Source organism: Zootoca vivipara, chromosome 6 (assembly GCF_965207765.1).
Source record: "Zootoca vivipara chromosome 6, rZooViv2.hap1.1, whole genome shotgun sequence".
NCBI lineage: Eukaryota > Metazoa > Chordata > Lepidosauria > Squamata > Lacertidae > Zootoca > Zootoca vivipara.
In genome coordinates, this window is record NC_142589.1 from 95,941,978 (window position 1) to 95,961,901 (window position 19,924).

General features: G+C 48.6%; 1 protein-coding gene across 1 annotated transcript; it reads left to right on the forward strand.

Moving 5' to 3' along the window:
• Positions 1–7,667: 7,667 nt before the first annotated feature.
• Positions 7,668–17,145, forward strand: LOC118085915 (arrestin domain-containing protein 2). The gene is made up of 8 exons (XM_035117006.3): positions 7,668–7,991; positions 9,418–9,484; positions 10,641–10,788; positions 11,512–11,614; positions 12,528–12,784; positions 13,732–13,894; positions 15,322–15,479; positions 15,853–17,145. The coding sequence occupies exons 1-8, from the start codon at positions 7,715–7,717 to the stop codon at positions 15,907–15,909; spliced, it is 1,230 nt and encodes a 409-aa protein (XP_034972897.1). The 5' UTR covers positions 7,668–7,714; the 3' UTR covers positions 15,910–17,145.
• Positions 17,146–19,924: the final 2,779 nt, after the last annotated feature.

A 19,924-nucleotide genomic window follows, 5' to 3' on the forward strand; every position in this document is an offset into this window, starting at 1 on the left:
AATCATAATCATAATACAAAGGTACCTTGGTCCTCAAACTTAATCTGTTCTGGAAGTCCGTTTCAAAACCGAGGCGCGCTTTCCCATAGAAAGTCATGCAAAACGGATTAATCCATTCCAGACTTTATAAACAACCCCTAAAACAGCCATTTAACTATCTAATGAGACCATTGATCCATAAAATGAATGCAATCATCAGTGTACCGTACTGTACAATAAATAAGGCAGTATTGGAGATGATAAAAATTAAAATTATTATTATTTCTTACCTGCACTGATGATAGTCATTGTTTGGATGGGGGGGCTTTGATCCATTTCCGCAGTCAATCAATCAATCAATCAATCAATCAATAGCTGAACTGGGTTCCACACAGTCACAAAAACAAATGAACCGAGAAAACCTCAAAAACAAAAACGCAAAATAAAGAGCAAAAACAAAAGCGCCAAACTTAATCTGTTGCAGAAGTCTGTTTGACTTCCAAAATGTTCGGAAACCAAGGCACGGCTTCTGATTGGTGCAGGCACCCCAGAAACAGTATCTAACAGCCGCGTCGGACGTATGGAAAAAGTTCAAAAACCGGAACACTTACTTCCAGGTTTTCGGCGTTTGGGAACCAAGGTACCACTGCAATTTATTATTTACACCCTGCCCATCTGGCTGGGTTTCCCCCACACACTCTGGGTGGCTCCCAGCATCATCATCATCATCGGGCGATAAAACATTAAAAACTTCCCTAAACAGAACTATTTCTTCCCTGCATCCGGATGCTCAGCTTCTGTAAATGCAGCCTATCCTTTTTCTTTTGCTGCTTGCGGCCTTGTCTTCATCTGACGGCAGCGAAGCTCTTGAGGAATAACCCTAAAATAACTCTTCCCCGTCTTCAAAGTCAAAATCGTGCAATAAAAACTGCACTACAACTAATCCAGAATGCGGCAGCTAGACTGGGGATTGGGAGCGGCCGCCGAGACCACATAACACCGATCTACACTGGCTCCCAGTACGTTTCCAAGCACAGTTCAAAGTGTTGGTGCTGACCTTTAAAGCCCTAAATGGCCTCGGTCCAGTATACCTGAAGGAGCGTCTCCACCCCCATCGTTCTGCCCGGACACTGAGGTCCAATGCCAAGGGCCTTCTGGCGGTTCCCTCCCTGCGAGAAGCCAGGTTGCAGGGAACCAGGCATAGGGCCTTCTCGGTGGTGGCGCCCGCCCTGTGGAATGCCCTCCCACCAGAGGTCAAAGAGAAAAACAGCTACCAGATTTTTAGAAGACATCTGAAGGCAGCCCTGTTTAGGGAGGCTTTTAATGTTTAATTGTTTTATTTCATTTTTCTGTTGTAAGCCGCCCAGAGTGGCTGGGGAAACCCAGCCAGATGGGCGGGGTATAAATAATAAATGATTATTATAAAATTATTATTAAACGTCGGGAAGAGCTTGCTGACAGTCGGAGCCGTTTATAACCGTGGGGTGGAAGAGGGTGGACTCACCCTCTTCCAATATCTGAAGGGTTGCCCCATGGAAGAGGGAGCAAACTTGTTTTCTCCAGCTCTGGAGGAGAAAACCGCTTTTAGGAAGACCGCTTTTGTTTTCCCGGTTTGTGAACATTTTCCGGAAGCCGAACGTCCGATGCGGCTGTCGGCTATTGTTTCTGGGGCGCCTGTGCCAACCAGAAGCCGCGCCTTGGTTTCCGAACATTTCGCATGTGAGGCTTTTTCGGTTCCTTCGTTTCTGTGACTGTGTGGAACCCAGTTCAGCTACTGATGGATGGATTGTGTGGCTGCGGAAACGGATAAAAGCCCACCATCCAAACAATGACCGCCATCAGTGCGGGTAAGGAAAAAAATCACAAATTTAATCATCTAGAATATTTTCTTGTTTATTTTATAGTACGGCACATTGATTCTTGCTTTCATGTTATGGATCAGTGGTCTCATTAGATAATAAAATTCATAATGGCTGTTTTAGGGGTTGCTTTTGAAAGTCTGGAACGGATTAATCCGTTTTGCATAACCTTCTATGGGAAAGCGCACCTTAGATTTGGAACGCTTCGGTTTCGGAACGGACTTCCAGAACGGATTAAGTCCGAGAATAATAATAATAATAGTAGTAGTAATAATAATAATAATAATAATAATAATAATAATAATAATTTATTATTTATACCCCGCCCATCTGGCTGGGTTTCCCCAGCCACTCTGGGCGGCTTCCAACAGAAAAATAAAACACAGTACAGTAATCTATTAAACATTAAAAGCCTCCCTGAACAGGGCTGCCTTCAGATGTCTTCTAAAAGTCTGGTAGTTGTTGTCCTCTTTGACATCTGTTGGGAGGGCGTTGCACAGGGCAGGCGCCACCACCGAGAAGGCCCTCTGCCTAGTTCCCTGCAACTTGGCTTCTCGCAACGAGGGAACTGCCAGAAGGCCCTCGGAGCTGGACCTCAGTGTCCGGGCAGAACGATGGAGGTGGAGATGCTCCTTCAGGTATACTGGACCGAGGATGTTTAGGGCTTTAAAGGTCAGCACCAACACTTTGAATTGTGCTCAGAAACGTACTGGGAGCCAATGTAGGTCTTTCAAGACTGGGAAAGAGAACCAAGGGACCGCTGTATTTGCTAAGCCCAATTTAGCAAAAACAGCTACTGCTTGTTTTTTTGTAACTCTGTTGACCGACGCTGTTCCTTTCCGAGCCACTAAGCGTCGCCGTTGTCCTTTGCAACGATCTGCACTTGGTTCTCAGTTGAGGCCGGGAGGGGTCAGCAAAGCCAGTGCAAGACAGTGCCAGGGGACAGGTGGCACCAGCTCCCTTCGCTCTGACGCCAAGGACCTGCCTCCTCGGCTCCAAACAAAATGTTTTCTGTCTTGCTGTTGTTGTTTTCTACCCCCCTTGGTCATGTTTTCCCCTGGAAATACTTTCTCATCCTTTCTCTGGCGGTGCATGGAGCCTCCACAGGTCGCCGCAGTCTACCTCATTTATTTATTCTGCCCTGGATGTTTTAGCTGAGTTTACCGCATTGCAAGGGGGTTGGACTAGATGCCGCCCGGGATCCCTACCAACTCTACGATTCTACGATTTCCCCGCTAAGGAGCTCGGGTGGGTGGCTTCATCCTCCTCTCTTTATCCCCGCAACGACCCTGCAAGGGAAGTTAAGCTGAGAGTGAGAGCCTCAAGACCGCCCAGCGAAGCTTCGTTGGGGATTCGAACCCCGGTCTCACTCCCTGGTCCTAACAGGCCAGCACTCTAACCACTGCACAACACTGCCTGTGGGGGGGACGGACAGAGGTGCATAAAAGCCACAGGGTGTAAGAGAGTCATTTCTTGCTTGGGATCTTCTCAGGCCGTCCCACTGCTAGAAGCAGGACACTGGGGTGATCCAAAAAGGGGATTTCGGGGCTCATATCCTGACCCCCCCCCAGCCCCCTTGCTGTCTGCTTGCAGCCCCCCCAGAGGTTTGACATGTTCACGCTGGACCCGTTGCACTTTGCATTGGCCCCCAATACTTTTCCGAGCACAATTCAAAGTGTTGGTGCTGACCTTTAAAGCCCTAAATGGCCTCGGTCCAGTATACCTGAAGGAGCGTCTCCACCCCCATCGTTCTGCCCGGACACTGAGGTCCAGCTCCGAGGGCCTTCTGGCGATTCCCTCCCTATGAGAAGTGAGGTTACAGGGAAGCAGGCAGAGGGCCTTCTCGGTGGTGGCACCCGCCCTGTGGAATGCCCTCCCAGCAGATGTCAAAGAGAAAAACAACTACCAGACTTTTAGAAGACATCTGAAGGCAGCCCTGTTTAGGGAAGTTTTTAATATTTAACTGACCAATGTATTTTAATATTTTGTTGGAAACCGCCCAGAGTGGCCAGCCAGATGGGCGGGGTATAAATATATTATTATTATTATTATTATTATTATTACTACTACTACTACTACTACTACTACTACTACTATTATTATTATTCTCGGACTTAATCCGTTCTGGAAGTCCGTTCCGAAACCGAAGCGTTCCAAAACTAAGGCGCGCTTTCCCATAGAAAGTCATGCAAAACGGATTAATCTGTTGAAGACTTTCACCTGCCATCTCATGCTAAAGAGAGAGGAATTAGACTAGGATCACAGAGCTATCGAGTTTGATGAGGCCCTCCAGAAGTCATCTAGCCCAACCCCGTGCAATGCAGGAACCCCCCTAAAAATCTCCGGTGAAAGAGAGTCCCCCTGCCCCGTGTGATGAAGTCCATTCCACCTTTGAACAACTCTCGCCATCGGGAAGTTTTAGCCGGGATCTCCTTTCTGTGGGTTTTCCTGATGGCGCGATTCAGCTCCATGAGGCCAGGAGTTCCCCTGTCTCCCACGGAGTTGGGCGTGGGCCCAGAGGCACGCCCCGATGCCCCAGATTCAGTGCCCTGCCCTCCGGCGGAGAAACAATGGGCACACCTTCTTTCGTCTCTTTCCAAAGCCCATTGGCCCAGGACCAAATCGCTGGGGGGGATTTCAGCAAGGCCTTTGACAAGGTGCCCCATGATATTCTTGTAAAGAAGCTGGTAAAATGTGGGCTAGACAATGCTACCATTCAGTGGATTTGTAGCTGGCTTACTGACCGAACCCAAAGGGTGCTCATCAATGGCTCCTCCTCATCCTGGAGAGTAGTGACTAGTGGGGTGCCACAGGGTTCTGTCTTGGGCCCAGTCTTGTTCAACATCTTTATCAATGACTTGGATGATGGGCTTGAGGGCATCCTGAGCAAGTTTGCAGATGACACCAAATTGGGAGGGGTGGCTAACACCCCAGAGGACAGGATCACACTTCAGAATGACCTTAACAGATTAGACAACTGGGCCAAAGCAAACAAGATGAATTTTAACAAGGAGAAATGTAAAGTACTACACTTGGGCAAAAAAAATGAAAGGCACAAATACAGGATGGGAGACACCTGGCTTGAGAGCAGTACATGTGAAAAGGATCTAGGAGTTTTGGTTGACCACAAACTTAACATGAGTCAGCAGTGTGATGCAGCAGCTAAAAAAGCCAATGCAATTCTGGGCTGCATCAATAGGAGTATAGCATCTAGATCAAGGGAAGTAATAGTACCACTGTATTCTGCTCTGGTCAGACCTCACCTGGAGTATTGTGTCCAGTTCTGGGCACCACAGTTCAAGAAGGATACTGATAAGCTGGAACGTGTCCAGAAGAGGGCAACCAAAATGGTCAAAGGCCTGGAAACGATGCCTTATGAGGAACGGCTTAGGGAGCTGGGTATGTTTAGCCTGGAGAAGAGAAGGTTAAGGGGTGATATGATAACCATGTTCAAATATATAAAAGGATGTCATATAAAGGAGGGAGAAAGGTTGTTTTCTGCTGCTCCAGAGAAGCGGACACGGAGCAACGGATTCAAACTACAAGAAAGAAGATTCCACCTCAACATTAGGAAGAACTTCCTGACAGTAAGAGCTGTTCGGCAGTGGAATTTGCTGCCAAGGAGTGTGGTGGAGTCTCCTTCTTTGGAGGTCTTTAAGCAGAGGCTTGACAGCCATCTGTCAGGAATGCTTTGATGGTGTTTCCTGCTTGGCAGGGGGTTGGACTGGATGGCCCTTGTGGTCTCTTCCAACTCTATGATTCTAAATCTAGGGCAGGCCCAGGTCAGGAGGTTGGGGGGAGGGAGAAACAGCCCTGCAAAGCGGGTTTGGGGGCTAATTCAAATGTGCAGGCCACTTGGCACATGTTGGTGGCACAGCTCCCCGGGTTCAATCCTCCAAACACATATCCCCTTGCCTGCTGCTGCCAGTTAGTGTAGGCACCTCTGAGGTCCCCGTTGTCTGGCTCCGTGCCAGGCAATCTTATTTTCCAGGAAAGGGTTAGAACACCTGCTTTGAGTGCAGAAGGCCCCAGGGTCAGTCTCCGGGCAGAGCTGGGAGAGAGACCCCATAATGCCGCTGCTGCCGGTCAGTGCAGCAAGGCCGGTGTTCCAGGTGAGGAATCCAGTTGGGAATTACGCAAGAAGAGGCACTGTCTTCTTGAGACAGTCCTCGGAATTGCAGAGTGGGAAGGGGCCCCGAGGGTCATCCAGCACAACCCCCCGAGGCTGCGATGCGGGAACAAACGGCGGTGAGTTGTGACAGTTAGCAACGTCCTTGCTCTGAATTTCGCTCCCCTTTCTTCACAGTGGAAACTACCCGCAGCATTGCAAATGCTTGTTTATAGATTCAATCCTTATGACGTTTCTGGTGGTCGTAAACCATGGGTAGGCAAACTAAGGCCCAGGGGCCGGATCCAACCCAATCGCCTTCTAAATCCGGCCTACGGACGGTCTGGGAATCAGTGTGTTTTTACATGAGTAGAATGTGTCCTTTTATTAAAAATGCATCTCGGGGTTATTTGTGGGGCATAGGAATTTGTTCATTCTCCCCCCCCGCAAACAAAATAGTCCGCCCCCCACAAGGTCTGAGGGACAGTGGACCGGCCCCCTGCTGAAAAAGTTTGCTGACCCCAGTGTAAACCCCTGAGGACTAGGCTCTTAGTGTCTTTCGAAGGAGCGCAGCCGCCTGCTTGGCATGCAAAACGTCCCCATTGGCATACTGTATCCGGGTAGGGCTTGGGGGGGGGGACAGAAATCTGAAACCCTGGGGAATCGCTGCCAGCCAGTGCACACAAAACTGGCCTGACTAAATAACTTAATCTCAGGGTTGTGGGTTCGAGTCTCACATTGGGCCAAATCATAGACTCATAGAGTTGGAAGAGACCACAAGGGCCATCCAGTCCAACCCCCTGCCAAGCAGGAAACACCATCAAAGCATTCTTGACATATGGCTGTCAAGCCTCTGCTTAAAGACCTCCAAAGAAGGAGACTCCACCACATTTCTTGGCATCAAATTCCACTGTCGAACAGCTCTTACTGTCAGGAAGTTCTTCCTAATGTTGAGGTGGAATCTTCTTTCTTGTAACTTGAATCCATATTCCTGCATTGCAGGGGGTTGGGATGGATGACCCTTGGGGGTCCTTCTCCAACTCTAGAATTCTATCCTTTCAGTACATTAAGCCCAAGATAAGATCGAAAGTGTATTCTCTCGAAAGTTTTAACTGGGACATACTTTGTACGGAAATAGTTCCTCTATATTTTCTTACTTACTGCTGTTACGCTATTTAATCCTGATTTAATCTTTGACAAAGGGCGGTTTATAAATGGAACGAATGAAAGAATAAATACATTTACAGGTGTGCGTTGGAGAGTGAATTATCGGCTTTCCTGTTGGGCAATTTGCGTTTGCCTTTTGTAACTTGACGCGGCGATACAAATTGCACAAACAAATGGAAACGTTTTTAGGTTGTGATACAAATAGAACCAATAAATTGAAAAATAAATAAACGAGAGAGGGAGAGATGGATATCTATCTCTTGGCTCACCCCTTTCAGCTTTCTGTTTGCTTTTTTTCTTTCCTGCCCAGTGGAGGAAAGTTTATCTCTCCGGTCTCTCCAAAACTGACCAGCCTGGGCGCGCATGCTCGCTGCCTTGTTTTTGCAAAAGCCTTCAGCTGCCTGCCAGACCTGGGGGCATTAGGGGTGGGGGTTGAGGGGGGACGTGGGGGGGGTCTGGGGGAGGGCTTTTTGTGGCGCCCCGCCCCCCTGCTCCGATAGGGCGCTCGAGACCAGGGGGCGCGGCTTGGCGAGCCTTGAAAAAGCGCTTTGCGCGGTGCGGTGCGCTCAGAACAGTCGTAGAGGCTTATTGATACGCGAAGATGATTTTTGATCGTGTGAAGCGACTTTCGGTGGAGCTGGATTGCCCCGAGGTGGCCTCGCCGCCGGTCTTCAGCTCCGGGGAGAGCGTGGCCGGCCGCGTGGTGGTGGAGCTGTCTGGCACTGCGCGCCTGGGCGCCCTCCATCTGCACGCGCAAGGCGCGGCCAAAGTGCACTGGACGGAGTCTCGCAGCGCCGGATCCAGCACCGCTTACACGCAGAGCTACAGCGACCAGGTGGAGTTCCTCAACCACCGGCAGACCCTCCTGGCCCCGTCAGGTAAGGCGTCCTCTGAGCGCGGGCAGAGCGCGCATTCTCCCTCTCCTCCCTGCGCTCCGCGGGAGCCCGGCTCGCCTGCCCGGCGCGATCTGTCTCTCTCTTGCAAAGCCTCTCCGCCTCAGCAGGGCCGGCACGGACGGGCAGCGGCTCCCCTCCTTTATTTTTCAAAGGGAAGCTGCTTTTCCAGCCAGCTCTGTAGGGCGGACACGGGCTGGCAGTGCTCTCCTCTCCCCTCCTCGGGAGCGCCGCTCAAGCGCCCAGTCTGTCTCTCTCCATGTTGCTTGCGAAGCCTCTCTGCCTCAGCAGTGCCGACGCGGGCGGGCAGCGGCTCTGCTACTTTCTAAAGAGGGGTTTGCGACAGGGAAGCTGCTTTTGGACCCAGCTCTGTAGTGCCAGCACTGGCTGGCAGCAGCCCTCCGGCAGGGCTGCCGCTTCTTAGAGAACCCGAGAGAAGATGCCAGAGACCTTTCTAAAACGGAAAGCAAGACTCCAGTCCGCGTGATCCTCGGAACAGAGGGGGAACCCAACAGCTCGCTGAGCCGTGGGCCTTAAAAATAGAGCAGGACCCTGAATAAATAGGGAGCAGCCTTATATGAAGCCCACAGGCTGGCAGTAGCAGCTCTCTGACATTTCTGGGCAGGGAGTTCTCCCCCCACAAATTGAATCTGGGACGTTCTGCATGCAGGGCAGATGCCCTCCCGGCAGAAGACGAACTGTTTTGCTATGCTTCCAAGTTGCATTGCGGGGGCGGGTTGGGCTGCATGACCTTTGGGGTGCCCCTCCCAGCTCTACAATTCTAGGATTCTTTCACATGCTCTGGCCCAGCTTTCCCTTAAGAAAGGCCAGTTGCAATTGGAAAACAGGAGTTGCAGGTTTTTCGAATCTGGGTGGGATGTTTGTTTGCAATTTCCCAGGGGGCGAACTTGCGGCTGCCGCCTCCTGGGGTCACACACACACACACACCGGCCTTGCTGACCTCGGCTCATCTTCCTCCAAGGGGCAGATTTTGCCCAAGCCGATTCTATTCCTGGGAGCCGGGCGCTTACATAATGCAAAAGCCCTGGGAGATCTTGCCTGTCTCAACTGGGGCGTATTTGCAGGCCTGGGGGGGCACCTTCTGCTAAAAACTCCCCTTTGCAGGGCACCTGGGCTGTAGGAACCGAGTATATTTTGGGGGGAGAGAGAGATTGTTGTGTAATACCTTCTGAACCCACCCTTTTCGCTGTGTGCTCATTAACGATCGCGGGTTGTTTATGGGAAGCAAAAAAAAGTCTCATGCTTTTGGCTGAGTGTGGATGTTGTGTTGAATTTCCTTCGTTTGACTGCTGCAGGAAAACAGCAAGCTCCTCTCCAGAAAAACATCTCTTTTTTAAAAAAAAGGTCTGTTATTCGTTTCAACTTCCTTTATTTTTTGTTTTCCCAACAGACAACGGAGGCGCCACTGTCCTTCAGGCTGGCCGACATGAATTCCCTTTCACTTTCCAGCTGCCAGAGTAAGTCAAACACTTCTTCAAATTATTATTATTATTAATATTATTATTATTATTAGATTTGTGGAGAGATTGCATCTGGAAGCAACTTGGCAGCGCAGCAAAAAACCTAACCGCCATTGCATGTCAGTGCAGCCACCGCCATTGCATGTTGCCTTTGCATTTTTTATGATTATCATTTCGTTATCAGCCTTTGCCCAACCTGATCCCCCCCCCCCAGTATTTCTGGAGCGGATCTGGTTGGCATTTCTTGCGGTAGGGGGTGGTGGTCCAGAATGACCCTTTGAATCCCTTCCAACTCTATGAAACAAGTTCGGGCAATTTCATACATAAAACGAACTTCAAATCCCAAGACAAAATACCCACCCAGATTTTTTTTTAAAAAGTAGTTTTATAAGTTGTGTCTTTGTTTATCAATGTGATCTTTTGTATGTTATTTTATGCCTTGTGACTTGTTGGTTGTAGCTTAGTAATTTATTTATTGTGAGGAGCGAATTTCTGTCCAGCTATTATTTGCTATTGTTTCGAGAGCTAATTTTATTGGGTCCTATTATAGATTATGGAATATTCCATTGATACGAGTTGTTCCATTTTAAAGTTAACCTTTTATTGAGGCTAAACATCTGCCGATGTTTGGAGAGTCAATTTTACTGGGTGCTATTCTCTCCTAATAGATAATGGAATATTCCTTTATTTGATAGGAACTGTTCCATCATAAAGTTACCGTTTTATTAAACATCTGCCGATGTTTGGAGAGTCAATTTTACTGGGTGCTATTCTAATCGATTGCGGAATATTCCTTTATTCGATAGGAACCGTTCCATCTTAAAGCGACGTCTTGTTACGGCGTCTGTTCTTTCTTGTATGTTGGGTTGCCTTAAACTGCCTTGTGTGTCGTCACATAGAAAGTGTCCAAATTAAAAATGAAACGGAGCAAAACGGAAGATATTTTGGGTTGGGTTACGGACTCGGAGCCCCCTCCTAGCAGGAGGGAAATGTTTCGGGAAGCTTTTAATAGTGGATGAATTATTGTATTTTCATATTTTGCTGGAAGCCGCCCAGAGTGGCTGGGGAAACGCAGCCAGATGGGCGGGGTATAAAGAAATTATTATTATTATTAGGTCTCATTTTTCATACTTCCTTTCTCTTCCCTTGATAGATCCTTGGCTACTTCCTTTGAGGGAAAACACGGAAGCGTCCGCTATTGGGTGAAAGCCAAGCTCCACCGTCCCTGGGCTTCCGTCAAGAAAGCCAAAAAGGATTTCACCATTATTGAGCCCATCGATATCAACACGCCGGCGTTACTGGTGAGTTGGGGAGGCAAAGCGATTTGGCGAGGGATTTGGGAACCAATTCTGTGACCGATTCCCCAACTTCAGGATAGCTCAGCCGGTAGGGCGTGAGGACCCTCGGGGTCACAGATCTGAGCCCCATGCCGGGCAAATTGTGGGGTCAGGCTAAATGAACCTTGGGGTTCCTTCCAATTTTGCGATTCATATGAACTTTATTGCATTTTCGGAATTTACAAAAAAAAGAAAAAAATTGACCACATATTCAAAGATGAAAAGAAAGATTCCCAAATGCAGGATAGAAATGTTTGAAGGTCTAACATAATCAAAATAACATTGAAAAAGGAAACAAATGCCAGTTTTGCAATTCAGCTCAGGGGGGGCTTTTTCCAGCCCTATTTAAAACCGGGACGTTTTGCCTATGATGATGATGATGATATCTTCCGGAATAACACTTGTAGTGTAATGATGACCTTTGGACATAACGGAGATACTAAAATTAGGATTATTATAAAAGATGCAGAAAGAGAGGATTAACAATAAGAGGAGGAGGGAAAGTCCAGGAGATTCTTGGGAATCTCGCTTTTATATTTTATGTTGTTATCTGAATTTTAATCTGGAAAATCAAATTAAAAATAATAATAATAATTAATTAATAATAATAATAATAATAATAATAATAATAATAATAATAATAATAATAATAATAAATTGTCTTCCTTCTCTGCTTCTGCCCATCAGGCTCCACAAGCCGGTGCCAAGGAGAAGCTGGCACGCGCCTGGTATTGCAACCGAGGGCAGGTCTCCGTCTCCGCCAAGATCGACCGGAAAGGCTATACCCCAGGTGAGTTGTAGGGGGCATCCCCTGGAAGTGGAGATCGGGGGGGGGGTGTGGCTTATGGCGAAGCTCGGCCCATCAGCCAGAGGACCCAGGCCACTTGACTCTGTGGCGTCTAGGGTTGGCATACGGGGAATCCGCCGGTGGCCCTGAGGAAACACAGTTGCTTAGAACCATTGGGTCACCCAGCGGTCACCCAGCCTGACCCCCTGAAAATGCAGGTGTCGCGGCTTGCGAAATCCCTAGGCGGTAGCTGCTTGGCCCCCATTTAAAAAAACCTCCAAGGAAGGACAGCTGGCTGCCAGCCCTTCGCTCCCCACAACAGATTTCCTCGCTTCCCAAAAGTCCAGCTGAAACATTTGCCCTGCCCATTGCGATTTTTAAATATATTATTATTATTATTATTATTATTATTATTATTATTATTATTATTATTACCCTGCCCATCTGGTTGGGTTTCCCCAGCCCCTCTGAGCGGCTTTCAACAGAGCATTAAAAACAGAATAAAACTTCAAACATTGAAAGCTTCCCTGAACAGGGCTGCCTTCAGATGTCTTAATAATAATAATAATAATAATAATAATAATAATAATAATAATAATGTACCACCCTTTATCAGAAGATCCCAGGGTGCAGTATGCAACATTAAGATCACATTGCAGAACGGTGATAAAAAACAAAAAATCGCAGAATTGGAAAGGGACCCTGCGGGTTATCTAGTCCAACCCCCTGCAATGTAGCGGGTCTCGAACCCGCAACCTTCATGTTACCGGCGCCAACGGAGCTCTCCGGGCTCACAGTATAATAAAAAGCTGGCTGGCCAGCAGGACAAAGGTCGAGGGAGCTTTAGGAACAGGGGTTTGCCTGCGTGTGTTTCCCTGCTCCCTTTAACGCAGCAATGTGCCCATTTCCCTGCCAGGTGAGGTGATCCCCATCTTTGCCGAGATCGACAACTGCACCACCCGCACGGTGGTCCCCAAGGCGGCCATCATCCAGACGCAGACCTTCGTGGCCCGCGGCACCAGGAAGCAGAAGAAGTCCGTGGTGGCCTCCATGCTGGGCGATGCCATCGCGGCCGGAAAGAGGGAAGTGTGGCACGGCCGGGCAATCAAGATCCCCCCCGTGGGACCCTCCATCCTCGAGTGTCGCATCCTCCATGTCGAGTACACGCTCAAGGTGAGAAGCGGGGGGGGGAGTCTGGCCTAGCGGGCGGAGCGAGCGAGGGAGGTCTTGGGGTGAAAACCCTGGGGGGGGGACCTTCTGCGGTTCCAGGGGGGATGCGGAGAGCCATTGGGTGTCACTGCCCGGTGTCGCCGACACGGGCCCGCAGCAAAGTTCAGCAGGGTTTCCGATTCGGGCTTTTCGGGAGTTCGGACTTGGGATAATCAGAGTTGGAAGGGGTCCCGAGGGTATAAGGTGGTATTTTTTTAATATAATAATAATAATAATAATAATATAATAATAATAATAAATTTAGTCCAGCCCCCTGCCACACAGCAGATGAGCAGGGTACAAATAATGAATTATTATTATTATTATTTATTCAGAAGTGTCGTTCCCTTCAGAGAGAGAGAGCAGGGCGATGCCTCTCCTTCAACTAGGGTTGGCAAACCTCTGGCATCTAAAAGAACGAATGCTTGTTACCTATTATTATTATTATTATTATTATTATTATTATTATTCTACCACTACCGTGTTTTTCCATGTATAAGACACCCCCACGTAGAAGACGACCCCTATTTTTTGAGCCCAAAATGAAGAAATAAAGAATTGCAACGTTCCGTTTATAAGAGGACCCCCGCAATTTTAAACTTAAAAAATGGGGGGGGATATACTCTTACACACGGAAAAATACAGTATTTCCTGAATTTATATACCGCCCTATACCCGGGGGCCTCGGGGTTGGACTAGATGACTCTCAAGGTCCCTTTCCAACCGTGGTTTTATGTTTTAAATCCCCAACTCTCTGCAATTCCACGGTTCTCAGAGCAGGGATCTCATTTTCCCGGATCCCGTTCCGCAGCGGATCCGGTGCTGTCCAGGTTGCATGAGATGTAGGAGGCCCTAATTTCATTTATTTATTTTTATTTTAAAAAATGCCTCGTTTTTTGCCCACTTGGCAGGTCTGCATCGAGATCCCGGGGACTTCGAAGCTGTTCCTGGAACTGCCGCTGGTCATCGGCACAATCCCCTTGCACCCCTTTGGCAGCCGCACCTCCAGCATCAGCAGCCAATACAGCGTCAATCTGGATTGGGCCCGGATGGCAATTCCAGAAGAACCCGAGGGTAAGAACCCATAAAAATTCAGACCTTGCAACGCTGTTTTTAGGGGCAATTTTATATTGCCTTGCGCGCCTGTGTTGCAGTTGGTTTTCGCCAGCGAAGCCCTACTCAAGAGTAGACCCACCAGCACCAATCGATAAAAGATACAAATTTGGAATCTTTTAGAGAAGACGGGAATGGGAATAACTTTTCTTATAAAATAGCTTTATATAAAGAAATTTTGTAAAAAACGATTTTATATAAAGAACTTTTAAAAAACGATTTTATATAAAGAACTTTTAAAAAACGATTTTATATAAGGAACTTTATAAAACAATTTTATATAAGGAACTTTATAAAACGACTTTACAAAATAACTGCATAAAAAATGAACCTCCTGTGTAAAGTTGCGGAGACTGGAAACCTATCTATCTACGGTATCTAAAACCTTTCTTATAAAATAGCTTGATATAAAGAACTTTTTAAAAAACGATTTTATATAAGGAGCGCTTTATAAAACGACTTTACAAAATAGCCGCATATAAAAAGAACGTCCTATGTAAAGCTGTTCCTGCAGGCGGGTTTAGAAGCGCAGAACGTATTAAGGAGCAGCGTCGGAGAGGATGAAATTAGAGGAGGCAGAAATCATTTAATGTGTCGACACAAATAGAAGTTATTAAGATTGCGGTTGTTACATAAGTAGGATCATTATTACAACCGGAACGTAATGGAAGTGAATAAGAGTTTGGAACGCAAATACTCAAGCCATCAATTCTAGCCCAATCCTAGCCTTATATAAATTATATAATTCGGTATTTTGGTGTGAATAATTGTATTATAAATTGGCATTGTAATAACGAGGCGACAATTAGATGGTAATTGAAAAGTCATAGAAATTATTATATATAAAAAGGGAAGGCGGGAGCTTTAAACGCAATTGTACGAAATTTGGGTGATGAATGGAGAAATTGGGTAAAGGGGAATCTAAAAACGGTTGAGCGACAGGTGGAGCTTTCCGTACGGGAAAGAAGAATGAAATATTCTTTTAAGGGGAGGGGGGATCACGTTCCACCAATGGGTTTTCTCTGAGTAAATAATAATAATAATAATAATAATATAATAATAATAATAATAATAATAATATAATTAATTTCTCAACCTCTGGGTCCCCCGCTGTCTTTGGACTACAACTCCCATTATCCATAGCTGGCGGGAACATGGACGATGGGAATTGTAGTCCGACAGCAGCCTGGAGAAAGGCCAGTATTAGGCTTATCCCACCTGGCAGGGTTGTTGGGAGGAGGAGGAACAACAAACAGGTGCGTCAAGCCGCCTTGGGGAGGTGAAAAAGTTGGGGTCCCAAAATGGCCCCTTTCCCCCCCTAAAAATATATATATAAAAAACCTTCTCAAAGCAACCCATTAACTCTTCCCCTTGTGCTCTCTCTGCAGCTCCGCCTGAATACTCGTCTGTCGTGTCCGGCGAGGAACCCCTGGAGACCCTCTCGCCACCCAGCCAGGACAGCAGCGGCCCCCCCGGCGTCCTCGAAGGGCCCTTTTTCGCCTACATCCAGGAATTCCGCTTCCGGCCACCTCCGCTGTATTCCGAGGTGAGCTTACTGAGGACTAGAAACCCTGACGTTTGAAAGGCGGGCGGCCGTGGGCCTCCTTGGCCCGCCTCACTGGTGGGGAGAAGGAGCAGGCTGTTTTGGGCGTACACCCCAGAGGTCATCCATCCCAACCCCCATGTCACGCAGGAACCTTGATTTGAACCCACGACCCTGAGTTTCAAAGCTCTTTGCACAGGCTGGGTGACCCCATGGGTCCCTTCGACGGGGGCGCCCCTTAAAATGGGCACTGGGCTGCTCCTTGTCCCCTCTTGAACCCCGTGCCTTGCAGGGGGTTGGGCTAGATGACAGCCGGGATCCCGTGCAGCATTCGACGAATCTTCGCTAACCTCTCTCTTCCTCCTCTCCTTTCAAGGTGGATCCCAACCCCCCTTCGGACACCGCCATCCGCCCCCGCTGCATGACCTGCTGAGAGGCGCTCGGCTGCTATTAGATCTCTTTGGATGGATCTCTTTTGGGATCCCGTGAGGAAGAAGGAGCCGCCGGCAACCCCGGAGGCTGGAACCCCCCGCAATCTGCGTGCGAATGAGGAGAGGGGCTCCGGCGGGGAGATGGCTCCTTGACCACCCGCACCCCCCGAGGCGGCAGAGGCGATGGTTTCGGGTGTCCCAGACCGACAGCACCCGATCCGCCGAGATTTCCCTTTACGGAGGAGGAAAGGGGGACATTTGCCCCCCCCCCAAGGGGGAATGCCTGCCTTGTGACTCAGACACTTTACAGCATTCCCGGTTTCTCTTAAGACCAGCTGAGTCTCCCGACACATACGGGCGAGAAAATAGGGTGCAGAAATTCCCCAGGGAGCGGCTCCTCTGCGGGACAAATTGCGGGGTTGAGCAAAGGTTTTGGGGTTCCCCCCTGATTTTATCCCATCCACGAACCCGCCGCTCTGGGTTTCAGGGCGGGAAGATCCACCCGTAGGTTTTTAAGGTGTTCTGGGGTGGGGAAAAGAGGATCGGAACAGCTTGGCAGGAGAGAGCAAGGAACCTTTGTGCTGTTGAAGGCTAAGAAAATTAGTTGCTCCAGAGAAGGATTCCACCTCAACATTAGGAAGAACTTCCTGACAGTAAGAGCTGTTCAACAGTGGAATTTGCTGCCAAGGAGTGTGGTGGAGTCTCCTTCTTTGGAGGTATTTAAGCAGAGGCTTGGCAGGCATATGTCAAGAATGCTTTGATGGTGCTTCCTGCTTGGCAGGGGGTTGGACTGGATGGCCCTTGTGGTCTCTTCCAACTCTAGGATTCTATGTGGGGTTTTTTTGCCTTTTTGGGTGCAGACCAGACCCCAAATTCTGGGCATTTTGAAGAAGTTGTGGGGGGATTGAAGAAAATAGTTTTCTTCTTCTTCCCTCTGAAATTGCATTCCACTTTCCAGAGCTAGCTGGTCTCCAGGGGAGGGACGTATTTTGATTCCCCCCCCCACATTGGGACAGCGGCCTTAAGTTGTAAATATGTGTAAATATGATTTTCCTGATATGCTGTGGCTCGATGAAGAACTTACACAAAAGAACCAGTTTCCAGGTTCATATTTTTATAGAATACTTGCGGCCTTTTCAGGAAGAAAAAAACCCCTCAAAAAACTGTATTTGAAAACGAGGCTTTGTAAGTTTGCAGGCTTTTTTGTACAAGTGTTGAAATAAAAGTTGTGAAATTTACTCTGTGTCTTCCTGAGTTTCTTGCCTCCGTCCCCCAAAACTGCAAGGAGGGGGGAGGGCTATGATATTTAACCCGACTTGGGACTCCCCTGTGGTTTCCGGGGAACCTTTGTGTGCAAAATCTTGAAAAAACCGCCCTAAATGTCAATAATGGAAAGTGATAAGAAGCTGCTGTTTTCCCACTGAGTCAAAACATCCACCTAACTCAATATTGCCTGCACTGGCTGGCAGCAGCTCTTGGGGATTTTCAGGAAAGGATCGTAGAATTGTAGAGCCGGAAGGGGCACGAGGGTCATCTATCTAGCCCAACCCTGTGTAATGCAGGAATCTTTGCTTTCTTTTGGCCCCCGCCAGCGAGGCCAGGGGGGGGGTCTGGGCCAACCAGGACCCCCAGACACCCTGCCCAGTGTGCTTGCATCACAAGGAGAGGTCCCTCTGATTTTCCCCTTCACCCCTGGAAGCACACTCCATTGTCTCTCAAGGTGCCAACAACAATGGATCCCGTCTTGGAACGGGCTGGCGGGAATGGCCCTCTGTGGGCAGGTGGGCTCTCCAACCCGCCGACTTCCGCATGAAAGCATCTGCTCTGCCGTGGAGATGGCCCCTGCCCCCCCAGGGCGACAGGCCCGAGTTGGGGTCCCCAACAACTCACGCAGTGCCAGATTTAGGTAGAAGCTCAACAAGCTCCACCTTAGGGCCCCACTCTCTTGGGAGCCCCCCAAAAACTTAAAGGGGGGGGAACCCGGATTTCCATTTCCATTTCCAAAATATAAGATAAAAAAACAAATAAAATAAAACCTACATATAGCAAGAGTGTTTTGTGTTGTGTCAGCCCTTGCGCACGGTACATAGTGACACATATTGGTTAGGAGGTCCACTACCACCAGTACTGCTGTCTTGCCCCTGGAAGAGGGCAAATCGGTGACGAAATCAATGGACACCACCTCCCAAGGCCTATTGGGCGTGGGCAACGGCTCAAGCAGTCCTGCCGGCGCTGCTCTGTCCCCTTTCGCCCTCTGACAAGTGTCGCAGCCTCTGACGACGTCTCGGACGTCCTCCCGCAGCCTCTGGCCACCAGAAGTGTCTCGTGATCAATTGTGTAGTCTTGTCCCTCCCAAAGTGGCCCGCTGTCGGGTTGTCATGCATTAGTCGGAGGACCTTACCTCTCAGAGAGGTGGTGGGTAGGTACAGGGCCCCCTGGTGAAAGAGTAACCCCCCCTTTCTCCGTAAAGCCCTGGGTGTCCCCTTTCCCCGCCCCCAGAACATCTTGTATCCTGCTGGTCACTTGGCTCTGTGCCTGTCCTGGATATCTGGACATGTGTCAAGACACGCCCCCCCCCAGTGCCAAATTTACTTCTAAGCTAAAGCTCTAGCTTAGGGCCCCACTCTCGGGGGCGGGGGGCGGGCCAAAACAATTAAAGGGAAAACAACAACCTGGATGTACATTTCCAAAATAAAATCTATCTACCGTATCTATCTTTCTTGGGACACTTTCTTGGGTGGCGCTAAACCCCAGAGTCTAGGGCTTGCTGATCAGAAGGTCAGCGGTTCGAATCCCTGTGACGGGGTGAGCTCCTGTTGCTCGGTCCCGGCTCCTGCCAACCTAGCAGTTTGGAAGCACGTCAAAGTGCAAGTAGATAAATAGGGACCGCTCTGACGGGAAGGTAAATGGTGTTTCCGTGTGCTGCTCTGGTTTGCCAGAAGCGGCTTAGTCATGCTGGCCACATGACCTGGAAGCTATACGCCGGCTCCCTCAGCCAATAATGCGAGATGAGCGCCGCAACCCCAGAGTCGGTCACGACTGGACCTAATGGTCAGGGGTCCCTTTACCTTTTCAGTGGTACCTCGGTTTATGAACACAATTGGTTCCGGAAGTCTGTTCATAAACTGAAGCGTTCATAAACTGAAGCGAACTTTCCCATTGAAAGTAATGGAAAGTGAATTAATCCGTTCCAGGTGGGTCCGTGGCGTTTGTAAACCGAAAATTCATAATCCGAGGTGTTCATAAACCGAGGTTCCACTGTATCTATCTTTCTATCTATCCATCTATTTATGCCAATGTCGGATTTACGTATAAACTAAACAAGCTCTAGCTTAGAGCCCCACTCTCTTGGGGGCCCCCCAAAACCATTTAGGAGGTGCGTCCCCCGGCGTCCACCCCAGAAAGAAAAGCTCTGGGTATAAATAATAAAATCATAATAGTTATTAACTATTTTTTAAACAAGGCATAAGGCAAGGAGCTCGAATCCTAATAACGAGGGGCTTTCTTTTCGCTCCTTGCTTTCCGTTCCCATGAACACAGGAATGCGACAAAAGCAACATAAATCGTATGGAATAATCGACAAAGGCTTGCAAATCAAACCTGGTAGGAGCTGCTTCGCCGGTGGGGTTTCTGGCTGAGGAACCCAAAAAAACCCGGACCGTGCCGGACTTGGAACGATAAAACCAATGTCTGATTAGCTTTTGCAGGCCCTGCTTGCTTTGCAAAATTTCCTTTGCAAAACCCGAAACCTGGGAGTGTCTCTAAACTCCCTGCAGAAAGTAATTGTCCCTGGCTTGGCTCGTTTCCCTAGGGACACACACCCAATTGTGATCGACATCTTTGCCCTTTGCACACACCCTGCAAATTCACCCGCGCACCAATATTGGCACACCCTTTTCCTCGCACTGGGAGGCCTGCGTTTCCAAAACTGCCTGCCTGCAAGACCTCGGATTTTGTAAGAGGGACTTGGGAACTCCTTGCCAATTGATGAAGCAAACAGGCAGGTAGCATCGTTGC

Coding starts and splice junctions, on each gene's coding strand:
- LOC118085915 (XM_035117006.3), top strand. CDS start 7,715: ATGATTTTTGATCGTGTGAAGCGACTTTCGGTGGAGCTGGATTGCCCC. Junction 9,485..10,640: donor TTCACTTTCCAGCTGCCAGA/GTAAGTCAAACA, acceptor TTCCCTTGATAG/ATCCTTGGCTACTTCCTTTG. Junction 13,895..15,321: donor AATTCCAGAAGAACCCGAGG/GTAAGAACCCAT, acceptor CTCTCTCTGCAG/CTCCGCCTGAATACTCGTCT.